Source organism: Strongylocentrotus purpuratus, unplaced genomic scaffold (assembly GCF_000002235.5).
Source record: "Strongylocentrotus purpuratus isolate Spur 01 unplaced genomic scaffold, Spur_5.0 spur5_scaffold_15, whole genome shotgun sequence".
Classification (NCBI taxonomy): domain Eukaryota; kingdom Metazoa; phylum Echinodermata; class Echinoidea; order Camarodonta; family Strongylocentrotidae; genus Strongylocentrotus; species Strongylocentrotus purpuratus.
Genome location: NW_022145600.1, coordinates 31,270,946 through 31,290,930, shown reverse-complemented (window position 1 = coordinate 31,290,930; position 19,985 = coordinate 31,270,946). Strand labels below are relative to the sequence as shown.

The window sequence follows — 19,985 nt, the reverse complement described above, 5'->3', positions numbered from 1 at the left end:
GTGAGGATAGCTATTAGTGGTGTCGCTCTGTGTGTGTTGGTCGGCGGTTTCGTCGGCGTAGGTTGTAGCGAGGTGTGGGCGTGGTCGGTGCTTGTGTGGGTGAAGTGGCTAGTTGAGAACGTGTAGTGCTTGTTTGAGTAGGAGTGGTTGGGTGGTTGCAGGTGGTGTTTGGGCTGACGGATGGATGAATAGGTGACGTGTTGGTGGTTGGCGTGCTGGTTGTGGAGTTGGTTGAAGATTGGTCGGAAGTAGAATGGTGAGGAAGGATTGGGTGCCAGATGCTGTTGATGTGAAGGCCTGGGTCTTGGGGTACGGTGTTGTGTTGGTGGATCTCGATGGCTTCTCGGACCCTTCGGGTGTGCCAATGTCGGATGTTGGTGATGAGGTGACTTTTATCCCAGTGAATGCGGTGGAGCTCTTGTTGTGCGTGCTTGACGATGGCTGATTTGTCCCAGTCGCTGCGTCGGTGGTGGGTCTTGTGTTCTTTGAGTCGGGTGTCGAAATCGCGGCCGGTTTCTCCAATGTAGACTTTGCCGCAGTCGCAGGGAATCTTGTAGACGCCTGGTCGTTTGTTGGATGGGTGCTTGTCCTTGTGAGAGTGAAGAGTGGAGTGAAGCTTGTGGCTGGATTGGTGTCTGACGAGGATGTTGGCTGAGCGGAGGATGCGTTGTAGTCGGTGTGATGTCTTGCCGATGTAGGGAAGTACGATGGTGGCGGTAGGCTTGTTATCAGGTTGGGTTCCGGTAGTGATGTTGTTGGTCTTGTGGTAGGAAGTTCGGGTGTTGATTTTCCTTCTTGGGTACTGGTTGATGGAAGTGAGTGCGTGCGTGATGTGCTTGAGTTCTTGCTGGAGATGTGCTTTGTCACTGAGTTGGTGGGCTCGTCTGATAAGTGAGTTGGAGACTGATTGGTGGACTGACGGATGGTGGTGAGATCGGAAATTGAGGTAGCGGTCTGTGTGGGTTGGTTTCCGGTATACTTGGTGCGCGGGGAATCCTGATGGTGTCTTGGTGATGAGTACGTCTAGGAAAGGGATTGAGTTTTCGTGTTGGGTCTCCATGGTGAACTTAATGCTGGGGTGTTGGTTGTTGATGTGGTCGAGGAACTGGTGGAGGTCTGGTGTGCTGTGTGGCCAGATGACGAAGGTGTCGTCGACGTAGCGTAGCCAGAGTGAAGGAGACTTGTCGGCGGACTTGAGTGCTTGGTGCTCGAGGTGTTCCATGAAGATGTTGGCGATGATTGGTGAGAGTGGAGATCCCATGGCTGCTCCTTGAAGTTGTTTGTAGAAGTCGTTGCGCCATTTGAAGGAGTTTGAGTGGAGGCAGGTGAGAAGGAGGTCGTGGATCTGGTCAGGTGTGAGCTTGGTCCTAGATTCGAGGTCTGGGTCTGAGATGAGGCGTTGTTTAATGATGTCGCATGCTTGGTCTACAGGAACGCTGGTGAATAGAGAGGTGACATCGAAGCTGACGAGCGTGTCGGATGGCTGGATCTTGGTTTTGGAGAGGATGTCGATGAAGTGCTTGGAGTTGGTGACGTGGTGCTGGGTTTGGCCTACGAGTGGTTGTAGAATGTTGGCGAGATGACGTGCAGTGTTGTAGCAGGATGATCCTCGGGTAGAGATGATAGGGCGGAGAGGGATGAGTGGCTTGTGAATCTTGGGCTGTCCAAAGAGGATGGGTGATTTGGCTGACGAAGATCTGAGTTGGAAGTAGAGTGCCTTGGGTAGTGCGTCGGATCTGTGTAGGGTCAACAGTTGTTGGTTGATCTTCCTTTCGTTGGCTAGGGTTGGGTCCCTCTTAAGTTTGGAGTAGGTTTCCTTATCTTTGAGTAGGTCGCAGATCTTATCTTCGTATGCATCTTGGTCCATGACGACGGTGGCGTTTCCCTTGTCTGCTTGTAGGATGTGGATGGATTGGTTCTTGCGGAGGTCTTGAATGGCGGAACGTTCTACTTTAGATAGGTTGGGTTTGGGTGGCTTGGCTTCGGCGAGAGCGTTGGTAATTTTGAGTCGGATGTCGTTGGCAGCAGCTTTGGAGAGGAAACGAAGCTTGGGTTCTACTTGTTGCACAATGTCGGAAAACGGTATCTTCTTGGGAGCTACGGCGAAGTTGAGTCCTAGGGATAGAACCTGGTGTTCGGCTTGGGAGAGTCTGTGCTGACTGAGGTTGACTACTGTGTCCTTAATGGGAGGGTCGTTGGTGCGGATCGGCTTGCGTGGACGTAGTTGGTCGAACTTCCTAATCTGCTTGAGTTTGGTGGTCTGAAAGGCGAGCTGGGCGGTGTGGTCGTTGAAGGACTGTACTTTGCTGAGGTCATCAGGATTGAGTTGTTGGTTGATTTTAGACTGAGATGCAGAGATAGCGGTGTTGAGATCGTGGAGTTGGTGGCGTGTGTATACGATGCGTTCTCGGGTGAGGTCAATGCCGGCTTGGTGTAGTATGCGCTGAGCCTTGGGGTGTCAACGGAGGATTTGAGTTGAAGGCCTGGAGGGATGGTGTCGGAGTCGCGGCAGCGTTTGAGGAAGGCTAGGTGGTTGGTGAGCTTGGCTGATTTAACTAGGTCGCGCTGGAGTTGTCTAGCGATGAGTTGAGTAGGCTCCCCGTAGAGCTGAATCAGATGATGTTTGAAGGTTTGCATGGTGGTATGAATAATCACGGTAGAGGTTTACGGTACACCATGTGTAAAGTCCTAGAAGGACTAAGGAAAGGGGATAGAAAATAGAAGTGAAAATAGAAAGGCGAGAAAGTGGAGATTGGAAGGAAGAGTATCTTTCAGAAGTGAGTATAGTCCTGAAAAGGACTGTAAACCAGAAAGTTGTAGATAGGATGAGAGGTTTGAGTAGAAGACTGGATTGAGTTGAAGAGTTGAGTAGAGTTGCAGAGCAGGAGCAGGAGAGTAGACTCGACGTTTCGGACAGGTTGACTGTCCGTCTTCAGGAGTGAGTGTTCGCTATGCGTGCGGCGGTCCTTATAATGGCGTGAGTGCGGACTTGGGGGAAAGCGCTGGGCCGGCGGGCTCGGCGGGTTGGCAGGTAGCTGTCGGTGGTGGCGCTCGGTTGCGTGTGGATTTATAAGGACCGCCGCACGCATAGCGAACACTCACTCCTGAAGACGGACAGTCAACCTGTCCGAAACGTCGAGTCTACTCTCCTGCTCCTGCTCTGCAACTCTACTCAACTCTTCAACTCAATCCAGTCTTCTACTCAAACCTCTCATCCTATCTACAACTTTCTGGTTTACAGTCCTTTTCAGGACTATACTCACTTCTGAAAGATACTCTTCCTTCCAATCTCCACTTTCTCGCCTTTCTATTTTCACTTCTATTTTCTATCCCCTTTCCTTAGTCCTTCTAGGACTTTACACATGGTGTACCGTAAACCTCTACCGTGAAATATGAGATAGTTATTAATTTTTAAAAGTTGAAAACAGCAAAAGTATGGCTCTCCAAATTACATGAATCGGAAATGTCTTTGTAATGACAACTTACAAATGTTCAATTATTAAATAAATGTATGATGCAGGAGGGTATTTTCTCTTTAGAGGACCTATAATAATATACTTTGAGTAGAGCCCAAATGAAGCAGGCACTTAAAAGAAAAACAGAAATCAATTATATTTCTGTAGAGGAGAAATGGGAGGTCGGGAGCGTTATCAGGGACTATACCTCACGAGCCACTGATCAAACTACCAATTTGAGATTCACATAGACTTATCACGTTTAAAACATTCGTAACTCACTTATTATTTCAAACTCTCGCAATTCTGTTTCTGTTATTTTTCTGCTTTCATGCAAATGAACTTATTACACGGGTTACATTTCCCTTTAAACGATGTCATCTGCAAGAGTAGAACTAGGGTGTCTCTTTACTTTCTGGCTATATACCTTGCGCGTAAATCATTCTCACGAATCGAACGTACTCCATGTAGTAACGTTAAACAGATCGACAAAAAACTAGAATTTGATAGCAGGAGTTGATAAAGACTTTATGTCTGGTACTGCAAATCGAGAAAACATCATTGATTGAATTATGGGTTCGATGGATTATTTCACTCGACTGCTAAGGAAACATGTATGCTTGTAAGTAAGCAACCAGAGGACTGACGGCTTTAAGACCTCTCAGAGGGCCTTGGTAATGAGGATTAATACCTTATCACATGGACTAGGGAATCATTTAATTGATATCGAACCCGGGTCCTTCCAGTTCGGAGACATTATTGCTCTACTACTGAGCCATATCACCTTATTTAATTCAGAGGCATTAAATGTGGGTTGTCTGGCTACATTACCGACAGTTTGGTCCCAAATTGTCCAACTTGCAAAAATAGGGTCTGATATCCGGATTTGCAGACAAACTATAGGCAGACTCAAATTGTCCGTTAGATATCCCCCAAAAGAAACTCAAAAGATACTTCAAAATACCTCGTGATTTTATGAAAGCCTAGAAATACCCCCAATATACCCGACATAGATTTATGGATAGAGACGTCACCCTGGTCATGACCCAAACCCCCCCCCCCCCCCCTCCGTTAATGGACGTCCCTACTCCTGTTTTACTCCTATTGTACTTGCAAAAAAAATGAGAGAGCCTGTTCTCCATAAAACTATAGATGTAATTGTACGAGGGTTTCGTTTAAAAACATGCTGCTGACAAATACAATAAAATCGTATACAAAATAAAGTAGACAAAAACGGTATTTTCCAAACATCGATGTCAATTTTTACTTTTCTCTTTGATCTTCCTCGACCCTCGATCACTTTTTTATGCTGCACAAAGTCATGTTTGACCGCATACCTTTGAAAAGGTCAATATTACACAACTTTTCCTCTTACATGACACTTACCGTTTCCTCATGTTTCCTAGCTCCTTCCGAACCCTTTTATATACCTTATTCTGTTCACATGAATTATATCATCGATTCCTATAATAATATTTATGATAATGCATTATTGGAGGTCAAATAAAACTACATAAGATTGGTATAACTCTTAACCCTTGATGAGGATGAAATAATTAATTAAGTAACTTAAAAAACAAACTGCATTCATTATTGCATTTAAATGACATGGAATGTATCTCATTGATACCTCATTACTTTATAATGCCTTAATTGATAATAGCTTTGCATATAATTACTGTAATTCGATATAAACTCGCTCTCTTTACTGCCAATTACATATAGATATATTCCATTTGGGAGAGGGTTTTTTTTCTGATAAACTTCCTCGTCCAAAAATGTTATACTGGCTTAAATATATAAGCATCGCACCATCGTTTTCATAACTACGTTTCGTCGATCAGGAGAGTTCGCAACCTTGTCGGTTACCAAAGAGAGTGCGTAGGTCGCATTCTTTCAATTACATGATCATGGTACATAACATCACCACTCATCAGTCGGCTGTGAGAGAGTCAAGTCGTGCGTTCGGGAAGGACTGTCGCTCACTGGTTGTCGTGTAGTCACCGTTATCCAATGACTTCGATGTAACTTCAAAGTTTTGCTGTTGTTAGAAAGTGCAACATTATTTCAATTTCTTCTCTCAGGTGATCAACTATAATAGGTAAGTTATTAGTTTTCAAAATCATGTTTTATGTACCGTGCTTTATGTGTTTGGTATATACCTAATCTTGTATGCGGTGACCTGCTAGAGCGGGTCAACCTCGTCCGCTTGTAACCTGTATATCTTCCAGAGCCCCGGCGAACAGATGATTGCTAACGTAAGCAGAATGTGAGAGATTTCATAACTAACGGAATGTACATTCCTAAGAGAAAGATTAAATATGAATGAAGTACTTCTGATCTCGTATAGGGACCAGCGATTTCACCGGGTCATGAAACTGACGTGTGTGATGTCTTTATGAATACAATTTTGTGCAAGAAGTATTTCTTTATGATCATATTTCTGCTTCACAAAAATCGTCCTGCATCAATCGCGGTTGAAGTTTTGGAGATGAAAAGTGTGTACAGTTCACGAATATAATGTAGAATAACAGTCTTCATTGTCTTTTCTTAGTACTTGTTAAGATTTGTTATGCAGACTTGCCCCATGACAGGTACTTTTCCTAATACGCTTTATTTTTATTGTATCTTTCTTCAATCTAAGAGCACATTTGCAAATGATTCGATTATTATGAAATTGAATGGAATTACGATTTGAGCTAAATATAATACCCTGTCATGATTGTCATCATTATACCTGGATCATTTTCTGTTTAGTAATCGATCTTTTTAATTTGACTTGTGTGTCTTTGCCTTATGCATCTTTTAGGTATTAAGTTTAATGTTTCTTATGTATGTATATTTTTGAATAGTTATGTATTATACCATCAACTAATAAGGATAGCCTCCTACAGAAACTCAGTTTATTTTGGTAATCCCCTAGCATAAGTTGATTGTTTTTTTCTTCTTGTTGTTTCTTTGAGAATTCGTTTTCTTGTATTCTTTGTTATTGTTATATACTTCTTTATGCTCCTGGAAATGAAAACAACAACAACAGAAAATTAGAGGTTGTTGTTGCTACTGTTGTTATAAAACTGACTTTAATAAATTCTCAACTTCTATATATCTTTAATTTCTTCTTTAACTTGTATATCCTTACAATATAAGTGAAGAAATGTAAATTGTAAGCCACTAAAAAAAAATCACTTTAAAATGAATGTTTTTTTCTTTTAAAAAATGTCGAGTAGAATAACCTCTCTCCAAAATAAAATATAGCTTAATCCCATAAGGACCAATATTGCCTAATGATCGACCGTATAGCACAATTAACCGTATGATGTTAACCCTTGTAAATTTGGGCTATGTAAATGAGGAAACGGCCTACCACGGTATAAAATTATCAGGAAGCAGCCAAAACTTATTGTGCTTCATTATAGTCTACAATGAATAAAAAGGATTTCCTTTAAATGTATTGTGTGGTTTCCTTCGCCTTCCTCATTTTAGGCGAATTACAAGTAAACACAATTTATTTTGAATCAACCAATTTAACTGCTGATTGAATGTCTGATATTTTTTCCCGTGAGTGTCTCTTTTCCATGCCACTTTGATTCGAAAACAGTTTCATAACAATCATTTCTCTCACATTCTTTTCCTTGCATAAAAGAAGGGGGAAAAAAAAAGTTTTTTATATATTTTCATAATCTCAACTAGACAAAATCCTCTTTCACCACAAACTGACAAAAGTATCTTTGGGAGCCAACTGGATAAACGAGAATAGGTCCAAACGCATCGAATATGATAATAGTAGGCCTATATTTACTAAGATTGTATTAGGCTTTACGCATTCCAATTGATTCTCATTGAAACTTGGGAAACCTGTCTTTGATAACACAAATAAGGAATACCAGTCATTTTATTTCGTGCATTTGTGACTCATCGAGTGAGAGTTAGTTCTTAACACGTGTATAAGAATGTCAATAATGACAAACATCGCTGTGGTTGTGAAACTGAATCTAATTTAAAGTTCAACTCTCGACCAAACCTTATTTCGAGATTAAAACAATGATGCTACCGTTTTTATCAACTTACGGGACCCAGTTAGAATCGGCCGCATAGAATAGTTGTGGTATACTACAGGGCTTGGGGGTCGCCGCCCACGGAAGAAATAAAGACACAATAAATAAGATCTTGAGATTTTGGTCTTTAATTGACACGAGAGAAAATGTGTTCGTGCTGAGATAGATTGTTCTGACAAACAACCTTTCAACTCTTTTCACAATGAACGTGAATGAAGGTTTTAAATGGGTCAGGTCGGATCACTGTCGTCTGCGGGATGTCTGTATCCATGGCAACGCATTGTTTCGGCGGGAAGTCAGCTCTGGTACAGTCGAGTTCATTTCCAATTATGCATCGATCACCGTAACAATCACAGATTTATCATTAATTGGTTTTAAAAATTATATTCAAAGTTCAGATTGTTAAACACTAAATATTTGATAGCGAGCTAACGGTGTCGATTGATTGTCATGATTCATTATCGAGAATTTCTATAAATCTAGATGAACGAGGTGGGAGGGACAAGGGAGCTGCGGCATCCTCCCACCCCCCCCCCCCACCCCCCATTATCCCTCCCAGGACATTTAAACAAAATCAATATTGGGACAACCACCCGGGCATCCGAGTATAAGGATATTTGGGCAGGAGACGCCTTAATATGTCAATATCTCACCCGTGTAGTTTTCACGACAAATGATTTAAGTGTCAAATTTATTTAGTGTTTATTTATAAACCGAAGAGTTTAGAAATCAATGTGATATATGTGTAGAATCTTCTAGACTTAGATATTATCAGTTGAGGAGAGGAGAGCTAAATATTCAAATGGATCATTCGCTGGAAAGTGAATGAACTATTCAATCAAAATATTGATGCCTTACAAAATTATGTTTATTTAGCACAAAAAGGAGTCATAACACCCGTAGTATGAACAGGAAATACCATGAGACATCTGCTTACAAAGTAATCAAAACCCAGTTGCTATTTCCTCTCATCTTCCTGGCAATACTTATACGTTATACAGGTGCCTTAATTAATCTAACGGTATAGGCTAATAGGACGCGTAATTAAATAAACTGATGTAGTTTTACCATGCATAGGCCTATATGATTATAAGTTTGTTTTGCACGATGTGTAGGGAAAAGTAAATATTACAATCAAATTTGTCATTAACTTGACAAGGACACCATCCTGACCTGGTTATTCTTTCTCAGAAACTCTAAATCAAAGTCTAGACCAGCATTTTTCAACCTTATTTTTTCAGACGCGGCTTCCTTTCCATAAATAAAAAGTTTTGCGTCACCCCAATCCAAAATTTATCAGAGACTATTACTTGTGCATCACTCTGAAACTTGCCAAGTGCCATGTACACACCTATATACGGGCACTATAACCAGAAACCTCGCTGTCAAATAAAATGATATTCGAGCACCTCGTTGTCAAACTATGGAGGTATTTAGACACTTCGATGCCTGAAATAATCTTGTTTCTAAACGAAGCGAGCGAGGTATAAATATACTTTTTTATCTTTAGATGTTATTACCTAATGAAATTACATACTCTAGTGGTTTCCAATATTTGATGTTTCACGAAATCGAAGTTATTCCAAAATATTTTTTGGTAATGTGTTACTTAATGAATTTCTTTCTCGGCACCACTAGAGATGTCTTGCGGCCGCGGCACCCATGGTGAAAAAAAAACACTGGTCTAGACTGTCAGGTGGCTATACAGTGGACACTTAAATTAGTAGCTTCATGTTATGTTTCTCAGTATTCCTTGGTACTTGATTCATTTTTGACGCCATACATCACTAAGCGGTGTTGAATATACCCCATGCCGGTATGTACCACAGCTTTTGTTTCATTCAGTAGAGCATACCTTTGTTATAACACTAACCCCATGTGGTATTTGCAGTGTAGGTTTATATTTATACTAAATAATGTTTGTTATCTTTTTAATCTTTGTCTCAAGACACCCACGGATGAAGTGAATACATATATATATATACAAATGCATCATTTGTCTAGACGCCTACAATAACACTTGAAAGCACCCCCGCCCCCCCCCCCCCCCCCGTTTCTGAACCCCATCTAAAAAATCATCCGTCTGGCCATGCCTTTTTTGGTCTAGACATGATATGAGTAGGCGGTATATAACCGACAACGTGTAACGATCGCGCCCTCCCTTGACCCGGAAATAATAAAGAAGATAATAAAGGAAGTTCAAGAGTTATAAAGAAGACTGCCACTCGCGCACGTACACCACGATTGATGATAGAATACCAATCATACGACCATTATCAATAGCACTGAGAAATAAACCAGGTTCCAGTAGCGTTTCTAGAGGGTGGCTTGGAGGCTCAAGCCGCACCCCCTAAATAAAATAATCTTCAAGCACCCCCCCCCCCCCACACGAATCGAGAAGCACAAGTAGTAATAAATTGAAGAACCCTGAGCCCCTTCCAAGCCCCCCCCCCCCCCCCGAAAATGTTTTTTTAGAAGCGCTTCTTTGAGGTTCCGATTATTACAAACTCATTACAGCATGTTCATTGAGAGTATAATAGAGAAGACACATCTACCCCCACCCAGAAACAAGCTAGAGCTTTAGAGCTCGAGGCTCGAGCTATATACATCGAGTTGCAACATCATGAACGTTGGCAAGTGTTATTAAACACTGTCTCTCCACTTACAAGTTAATATAAGAATAGAATAAATAAATAAATGAACAACTGTTTACCCCTCAAAATCTTTTCAAACCGAATTTCTCTGTCGCAGCAGTTTGAATCGCGACAGTCTAAATCCACCCACCTACGGAAAGTGCCATCTCAATATTAAGTTTGGCCAACTTATTTTCAGTCGGTCAGAACATGGCGTATGTTCTGTTCATTGGCGCTTGCCTATATTGTAACCAATTATATACCTCACTTAAGAAATCCAGCCATCTGATTGGTCGAATTGCATTCATAAACTTCAACTGTTCCTGTAAAATTCTCGGTAACCATGCATAAAACATTTCAATATTTTTAATAACCATGGTTATTAAAAACAGTTGGTCAGCCTCCATGGTTACCCCATAGGTTTACATGTTAAAAAATGGTTTGAGCGATGGAGGATGCCGTATGTGTGCGAAGGATTGGTCGGTAATTTCAATACAATTGAATCTCGATCGATCTTACCGACAATTTTATCTTGCATTGTTGACATGAAGACGAAAATAAACTTCCAAAAACAAAAAAAACAACATCTGCCGATAGATCTTGATCTAAGTTCGTGCCAATATGCATTGCAAAAGTAAAAGAAGAGTCCGTATATGGAGCTTTTGCGAAGCATTCATCACACGCGAAGCCGGTTTCAATCCATTTTAATGTATATATTGGAGAAAACTGCCAAGCATGTTAACGGCGGGCCATAGCCGAGTGGTCTAAGCGTTGGTTTTCGGTACACCTTTTGTTGTACGCAAGGGTTCGAATCCCGTCTTCGACAAAATGATAAATATTTTTAATTTTTAATTTTTTAGTCTATTTTTTTTCGGCATATAAAAGTATTAATGACTGCTTTAATATTCGAGAAATAGTTGTTTTCATACGCTCTCGGGAAGGTTACAATTGGGCTATTCCCCTCGGCAAGCCTCGGGGAATAGCACAATTCTAACCTTCCCTTGAGCGTAATAAAACAACTATTTCTCTCAAAGCAGTCATTAATACTATACTAGAGCCCGGTTGGCTAAACTATGTATGATTTTTTAAGGGGGGAGTGGGCACGCCGATCTTGGTCGGAAAACAAAATGCGAATTTACAAGGCTACTGGTTACTGGAAGAGTGCTGGAAGGGGTCTATGCGTCTTATTTTTAGTCCCTTGTCCCTTTTTTTCACCTCACTTTTTTAACACTTCATTGGGGGCGCTTGCCCCCGTGCCCTCTGTAGCTTAGTCACTGAATTGCGATCACGATGTCAAAGTCGGCGGCAAATGAAAAAGCACATGACCTTTGTCCTCGTACGACTTCTTAAAGGTTTGTTTTGGCTCCCAAGGGTCATCTGGTTCGGTAACAGGCCTTGAAATTGGTTTCATAAATGACCGCAACATAGGTCAAGTTGCTTGACCTGGTTACCTTGTATAGCAGTATGAGGTGATATGAAGTTACTAAAGAGAATAGTGATCAGATGGGTGTGAAGCAGGTGTGATATACTTATTTGATTTTGTTTTATTGCCTCCGTCGTGATAAAATGGTGTTATAATTGGTCACGTTCACTCTCAATATGCACTCTACCATCTCCCCTCCTTCTGCTTTTCTCGATATTTTTCCATCACTCTTTTGTATAATAGAATGCATAGAATGATAGGAATAAAAAGATTAATCATGTATTTCTACATTTAGAGGTATTATTCCTTTATAAGCATACTGTGCCGTCGATGTCGAAGTCAGGAAATGGTTTCAGCATTATAAATCATGACTATATTATTATCATCCCTCGCAATTCTCGACTATATAAAATAGTTTTACAAAACGATCTTACCACCAAATATTTTAAAAAACAACCTCGAGGTTTGAGAGTTTTTTGTTTATGGTAACCCGGAAACTTGAGATTTTTGAGCGCATTGTAAACTTTGTCGAGTTTAGCCATTGTCAATTTGTCAATGCCTGCATGCCCCCAATTTTTAATAAGTCGGATTCATATTTTGATGGTAGTTTCTTGGTCGATGATCTATATTCGTATCATGACATTTACCGCTACTGTACTACCCTTAGACATTAAACATGCATCCTCGACTAGCTCAATCAATCTCCATCCACCCTGTGCCCTGTTCCATTAAACTTGTTATCAATAACATGATGTCACAGATCTGTTACAAATCTGCTCGTAAGCGATCAAACAGTGTCGTACAAAATGAAGGTAAGGATTCCAGTAGCTTGTTAGTAGTAACAAGATTTATGAAGCAGTGCCCAGGTGGCCAGGTATACCTACCGACATCTTCCATACACCCTAAACTGCCGTCACTTGACTTGCTCCATACACTAACCTTCCACTATAATTACCATCCCTGGTTGAACCCTTTAAAAATATTGAGCGTATATTGTTATTTTGGCTTTTGAAAAGAGAGATTTGTGAATGTTATAGTTGTTAAATGTAGAAACTTGAAAAACTAAATGTTATTTGGTTCTCTTCTATTTTCAGAATACATCATGCAGTTCTCAGTGGGCCTTTTTGTTCAGTACTTCATCTTCATTTTGATTACGTGTGGCCATGGCCTCCCTAGCAATAATGAGACCAACACCAACAACCCTACAGAATCCACACCGATAGAGCCTACCACAATAGCTGCAACCACTACCACAACTTCAAAACCCACCACTGCGAAACAAGAGGAGACGACAACGCAACCACCAAAGACAACGCAACCCACGACGGTGCAGCCAACGACGACGCAACCCACGACAACGCCCACGACCTTCCCTCCGACGACAGGCGAGCCGACCACGAGGCCTCCAGCTAAGATCCGTGCCAGGTTAGCCGATGGCATGCACCCGTGGGAGGGGAGAGTAGAAGTGTCCATGCATGGTGGATCATGGGGGACTGTCTGTGATGATGGTTTTAACATGAATGCTGCTAACGTTGTCTGCAAGATGGTGGGATATAAGAAAGCCGTCCAGTACTTCTTTGGAAGCAGCCAATTCGGACGCGGGCCAGGTACGCCCATAGTGCACTGATTTTTAAGTATAAATAATGTTTATATACAAACACCAATGGGCAGATGTTATTTATAAATTGTGATATAGTAACTGGCAGTATTTCTGAGAGCTTAAAAGAATGCATGAGCTCATAAATGCGCTATTAATTTCTTGCTCGCAATACATCCAACCCATCATCCACAAAAGATAGATTTATCCTACCTCCAGCCATCCATCTACAGGAAAGGATGTTGTCGGGACTAACTTTCCATAGGATGCATATTGTAATTCGTAGATGGCAAACGTCCCTTCCGGGAATCGAAGAAAGAGGAGAAGAAGATGAAGAAGAAGAAGAAGAAGAATGAGAAGAAGAAGAAGAATGAGAAGAAGAAGAAGAAGAAGAATGAGAAGAAGAAGAAGAAGAAGAAGATGAAGAAGAAGAAGAAGAAGAAGAAGAAGGAGAAGAAGAAGAAGAAGAAGAAGAAGAAGAAGAAAGAGAATGATAAGTAGAAGGACAAGAATAAGAACGAAGGAGAAGAAGAACGAAGAAGAAGGAGAAGAAGAAGAAAAAGAAAAGGAAGGGGAAGGAGAAAGGAAGGACAAATTTTAGACAGAAGAAGAAGAAAAAAATTTACAACAAGTTTTGCTTGTGTTAGAGACAACGGCAGTAGTAGTTCTATGTTTCTCATGCATTCTAAAGCCATAATATGATGCTGTGTCTCTCTATGTCAGGTCGTATTTTACTAGACGAGGTAGAATGCTTAGGCACAGAGAAGAACCTCTTAGCATGTGAGCACAACCCAATCGGAGTCACTGACTGTTCGCACTCTGAAGATGTGGGAATTAGATGCATTGACGTGGTTAGGAAAGTCACTCCCCCTGAAAAGGTGAGTATCTCCATGGACCCTAGGGTATTATCAATGTCTTTTGCAGATCTTATCGTCCCAAGACAGAGCCCTCCATTACTACGTTGTCAATGTACTTGCGATCATGTTTGCATCTAGGTACGTTAAATTTACATGTACTGTACATGATTTAGTAGGTGCGTTTCAAGAGAGAAGTTGTCTTGTGTGTTGTACATGTATCTGACCTCTCTGCTTCAAGATGTAAATCCATTTTTCCTAGACATTGCTACTTGTTTTAATTTGAAATAAAAGTATGCGGCTTCCATTCATATCCGGGCTTTGGCTTCTAGAGGGAACATTCGAACCTTCTCCGATCGGTGACTATGCGCAAAGAATATATCCTTACAATGGGGAATGGGGGAGAGACAAAAGAGGGGTTTCCCCCCAAAAGGTACATTTTTAGAAGAAATGCGATTTATTGTCTTGTCAATGGGAATAAGTAGAATATATAGCTTTGTTTAATATTGCTATATCATAATTATGTGCACTATCAATTTTTTTATATACGCAAAATAATAATGGAAGGTTTCACTGCTATTTTGATGGGTGTTTTACCAAAATAGGATACCATCAAATTTAATTCAAATATGTTTCTCTGAAACGAAAACAATACACATTTCTAATAATACTAGGAGAAAAGAAACTTTTCGTTGAACTTAGTATTATTTGAAACGAATCGCAACCATGAATACCATTACAAAACTAGCATTTACAAATTTCGTTTTGCAGAAGCTGAAGCAGTATAAATTTCGCCTGGTGGGAGACCCGACCCCTAAGCCTCAGTCCGAGGGCGTGGTCGAGGTGATGATGACGGGTAAATGGCGGACGATCTGTTCAGATGGATGGGACATGGAAGACGCACGTGTTCTATGCGGCAGTCTTGGATTCAAAGAAGCTACCAGTGTTGAACCTAACAGGAAAAAGTAGGTGTTATCGATGCTATATATTCAGACATTGGCTTTATTATCACAGAGGCGGATCCATGATTGTCACAAGGAGTGGGGTGCTGTTTCCCCCGACATAATTTTTTTTAGAGAATATAATTTCAGGAATTTTTCGTGGAATTTTGATTTTGTCACAAGGGGGGCTAGGGGCTTTGAACTTTCGCCCCAAAATATAAAAATTCGGTTCTAACAAACTCTATGGTCCGACTTCACAAAGGAGGTTTGTCGATAAACCTAGGTTTATGTGCGTCATATTACGCGTTTTGACGTGTTTCAAACCAAGGTTTGTCTGAACCTTGGTCTGAAACGCAAACCTAGGCTGTCGACAAACCTCCTTTGTGAATTCGGGCCTATATGGCTTTCTTTTCGTTTTCTCAAGGGTTAGGGTGATATGCCAATTTGTGGGCAATTTTTGTGTGGGGGTGTGTGAATTTGTGTTCTTGTGTGCTTTTTGGAGATTTATATATTTATGTGTAATCAATTTATGATTTCTTTTGCAGTAAATCCAGGCAACGAAAGAAGTCTATAGTCGCATCAAATTTCGAATGCACGGGCAACGAGCACAACGTGAGCGATTGCGAACGAACTCTTCTGAAGTCACATAAGGACTGTTTATCCAAACGAGCAGCTGAAGCGAAATGTGAACGGGGCCCTTTCGTCATGGATGCAGATAAACCTTACTCGCCGCCTGTAAGTAGTCTTAAAGAGCATAATATTCTATTCGTAAAAAGCAAATAAACATATTTCTTGTAATTCTATATACCGAACCTCAAGACACAATCACTTATTCATGCTCTTTAAAAACGGCTGACTAGCGGTATCCAATATTTAGGTAGCCTGCAACCGGATATATTTTAAAGATATAATATATAATATAATAATATATTATTGATTCATTTATTTTCCAATTTTGTTGAATATGAAAGGCATGATGGTGGTTTATGTGTCCAGTCACTCAGGAAAGTAAGCTCTCGAGTTATCCGTTTAAGGGCCTATCTCACTGAGCAGCGAATGCTTGCGAACGTTGCGAATTTGGATTCGCCAACTTTTCTGACGAATGTTGGCGAAAATCAGCGACATTAAGTGACGTTTAGCGACAATTAGCAACATTTGAGCGAATGTCTCCGAAAGTGTTTGCGAAAGGCAGTTGGCGACTATTAGAGACTGTAAACAAATGTTAGCGACAACTTTTGCGAAGACTAGCAACTATTTGCCAATCCTTTGCCACTATTTGTGAACGTTTGAGACCTTTTGCTAACTACTGGTACTCAATGGGTCGATTTTATAAAGGAACCATATGGTAACGTGGTCGCTAGCTTTGGCGAAACACAGAGAACTGACGAAAACAAAGAGCAAAACCGTTTAACAACCGTTTGCAAAGGCTTACGACTGTTTTGCAAACGCCTGCAACTGTTTGCGGAAAAATAAATTAGCAAAGAAATTTTGAACATGTTCAAAATTTCTTTGCGACAAGAAAAACTGTTTACAACAAAGAAAACTGTTTGCGATCTTTCTTGCAACCTTTTACAACATTTTACAAACTCTGGCGAAACCCCAAATTCGCTACGTTCGCAAGCATTCGCCGCTCAGTGAGATAGGCCCTTTAGATCTTACTTAGAAATACATGTACGTATATCACCAGGTGGCACTGAATGCTTGTAATATAATATACGACAGTTATATATTTCTCACCATACTCATTCAATAAATTAAACATTGGAAAGCTTACACCAAGATATTATCTATTTACTTTTGTTTGATTTTTCCAGACAACCAACCTGACAGGTCAAACAAAATGATGGTTTACCGTATGGATCATAATATCCGTGCTTTTGAAAGACATTTAGTTATTAATACATTTGGCTCCAAGCTTAGAAACTACAGGTAATATACACGATGACGTACGTGAAACATGTGCCATTGCATTGATTACTTTCACTAAGTCTGTCTTCTTCTTTTTGTACACCAGTGGTCTGATGTCCGCTTGAAGGCCGGTGCTGCATTTGGTGAGGGCCGTTTGGAAGTGTTTCATGCTGGTCGTTGGGGGACGGTGTGCGGTGAGGACTTTGATAAAGTTGCTGCTAGTGTAGTGTGTCGAAAACTTGGCTTTGGAACGGCAGAGACAGTACTGGAGAACGCCTCAGCATTTGGTCAAGGTACGTAGAAACTTCCATGGGACACGTTTACAAAGGTTTTCTGAAAGTCAATTTGGGCAATGCCGATAGCAATGTCCATCATCTTTCAAAATGTGTGAACATTACAACAACATATTTCAAAATCCGAATTTCTAGCGGATATACAATAAGGCAATCAACAATAATAATAGGTCAATTTATAAAGCGCAGTTACTATATGAATATACTCTACTGTGCTTAATACAAGGTCTCATATTATTACCCCGGCTGTAGCTGAGCTGCCGTAAAAAGGCGCTAAAGCATTTCAAGGAATTAAATTCCTGCCAGGTACCCATTTACATCACCTGGGTTGAGTGTAGCAAATGTAGATCAATGTCTTGCCAAAGTTGATTTTTAGAAAGTTATTACGATCGATTTATTGTAAGAAAAGAAATGAAAGGACGTCCTAACGAAGTGACATCCCCAAAACCCTGCTCTACAGTACAAAATACGTGATAAGGGGTTGTCGGGACATTTAGAAATCACAGGACTCGATCTTGATCCTGGTCAAATTTTAGAATCTGATGAAAGTCCTGATGTGTAGAGACGTGCTTGGTAAAAAAATGTGTGTCATCTCCCTTCTTTTAGAGTATGGTTTTGAGCTTTGTATGCTTTTCTAAATCATTTATGGATGATTCAATTATTATTGCATAAGCAATAACTCAGCCCATTGACCTTTTTGTCGCTTGCCAAGCTTGAACAATTATTACATTACATTGTACAAGTAATAGAAACTATGGTCATAAACCACCCTGCATCTATTTGATCGTGTCCGCATATGGCAGCAGGTTTAAACAACATCCTGCAATTGATTCGCACGTTTTCTTACGATTCTGCTTGGATGTCTTGCATCCTCATCATAAACGTAATTCCTTTTTACCCGCCTGGTCACTATCTTAATGATAACAAATTTGTGTCATAGAGATTCTCATAAATATCATCCTTTTTTTTAAATATTGGTCGTATTTTCAGATCTTATCATCTCAGAAAGTTACAAACTAAGATGTTTACCTGTTTTATAATCAAAATCATTCATTTCAAATGTTATGAATGTGGAATTTTGTTTTTCTGTCTTACCAGGTATTGGGCCTATCTGGCTGTGGGAGGTGGACTGCAAAGGAACAGAAGCCTCAATCATGGAATGTGGTCATGGAGCTTATAACAGGAGTAAATGCGACCATTCGCAAGATGTCGGAATCAAGTGCAATATACCAGACCTTGGAGTCAAAGAAGATGTACGTAGGTCAACAAGCTAAACTTTATCGTCATCGTACTATTTTGTGATACTTTTGAATGGTACCGAGGAGAAATAGCCGGTAGAAAGAAGAGAAATATGCGATTAAATTCTTTTGCTCAAGAGCAGGAGAATTTTCTGTCTATCGGTGCGACTCAATGAAACGGCCACTATGAATGAGTTTTTTTGTTGGTTTTATTACTCCTTTGTAGCAATTTAATTTTTCTGTCAGATTGAAGGAATACAATACGATATTATGATCTAACTCTAGACAAAGATTCTTTGATGTCTAGGAAACATAGTTAATAAACAGCTCAAATGTTATCGTGAATATTTGCATGTTAGTATGCAATTGTTTTGGTATTTGCATCAAACGAAACACATTCAATCAAACTAGATCATTGTCGTGCACGTAAAAAAATAGGATAGTGAATGAAAAAGACGAACCATTGAGTATAACGTTCTGTAGTGAATCGAGCGGCGCTGTGGCTTAGTTGGTAAAGCGCCTGTCTAGTAAACAGGAGATCCCCGGTTCAAATCCGGGCAGTGCCTTTTGTGGGTCAGCATTCCCAGGTGTGTGTGTGTGGTGCAAAAGCATTTCATTCACCTGCTATCAACCTTTGTCAGAACGCAAATTGCATGGATAAATCGGTGCTCTGCTGGGGTAAAGGTTTTGCCTATTGATTTTTCAACTCTTAAATTGAAATATTTTTAAATTAATGAGTTACAATTGATCCCTTGCTATATATTTTTCACCAAATATTATTTTGTTTTACTTTGTATATTTCATTCAAACAAATCAAGAAAATCACAAATTTACAAGATTCGATAAAGTGAGGAAAAAGACTACAAAATACAACAAAAACATGAATATAGTTTTGTTTAAAGGCAGAGGGTGTATAAACAGAAATACAAGGCGTCAATGTATTTACAGATATATAGAAACTGAATGTAAGAGGGGAAATACCCCGATGACAAAAGCCACGCCCCAAGCAGACCAAGAGCCCGAAGTCTTGTCAAACCAGAAAAAGGAGAGATGGGGCGGACTCGGATCGATATCAAAACACCACATCTATCTTACTCGTTCAAAACTTTCAAATCAAATAACAGAAAAAATATCACAAAATTCGCACAAAAACATTTTCTAATACAGTGAAGACTCGTATAATAAAGATGATAATAATAAAAAAGGTAATAATATTCCGCTTTTATATAGCGCCCAATACATCGATACAACGATGTGCCTAAGCGCTTTACATATTATTACCCCGGTCATCGGATTCAGGCTTACCCGCACACAATGTATGCACATTTTCCACTCCCTGGAGAGCATTACAGCCAGTAAGTACGGTAGAATGAAAATAATAAGTAACATTTCATACACAAATTACGCAGTTTTTTCATCAACCTTCAACAATGTTACCGAGTCACTTTAAGGAAAATAAATCAAAATATTTAAACAGCGTTTATTTTTCTAAATCCTTTTATAGATAATAATAATAATAATAATAATAATAATAATATTGAATATTTATATAGCGCACATATCCACCTTGCAAGGTGCTCAAAGCGCT

The 19,985-nt window shown here is 40.1% G+C and overlaps 2 protein-coding genes and 1 non-coding gene across 4 annotated transcripts in view; 2 read left to right on the top strand and 1 right to left on the bottom strand.

Moving 5' to 3' along the window:
• Positions 1 to 13: 13 nt before the first annotated feature.
• On the bottom strand, positions 14 to 2,637 carry LOC115924186. The gene is made up of 2 exons (XM_030986059.1): positions 2,404 to 2,637; positions 14 to 2,344 (listed from the first exon to the last, which is right to left on the bottom strand). The coding sequence occupies exons 1-2, from the start codon at positions 2,635 to 2,637 to the stop codon at positions 14 to 16; spliced, it is 2,565 nt and encodes an 854-aa protein (XP_030841919.1).
• A 2,735-nt stretch (positions 2,638 to 5,372) lies between these two features.
• LOXL2 (lysyl oxidase-like 2) overlaps positions 5,373 to 19,985 on the top strand; it is a 41,692-nt gene continuing 27,079 nt past the window's right edge. Inside the window, 7 exon segments of one of the 2 annotated variants that reach the window (NM_001079547.1) lie at positions 5,373 to 5,556; positions 12,661 to 13,173; positions 13,887 to 14,041; positions 14,789 to 14,982; positions 15,504 to 15,693; positions 16,973 to 17,159; positions 18,258 to 18,412. In NM_001079547.1, coding sequence (NP_001073015.1) covers positions 12,669 to 13,173; positions 13,887 to 14,041; positions 14,789 to 14,982; positions 15,504 to 15,693; positions 16,973 to 17,159; positions 18,258 to 18,412 — 1,386 coding nt within the window. In that variant the 5' untranslated portion in view covers positions 5,373 to 5,556; positions 12,661 to 12,668. 2 annotated transcript variants of the gene reach the window in all.
• On the top strand, positions 18,891 to 18,963 carry TRNAT-AGU. The gene has a single exon. It is a non-coding gene; the product is annotated as a tRNA-Thr (tRNA).

Coding starts and splice junctions, on each gene's coding strand:
- LOC115924186 (XM_030986059.1), bottom strand. CDS start 2,637: ATGCAAACCTTCAAACATCATCTGATTCAGCTCTACGGGGAGCCTACT. Junction 2,345..2,403: donor CATTGACCTCACCCGAGAAC/GCATCGTATACA, acceptor TCTGCATCTCAG/TCTAAAATCAACCAACAACT.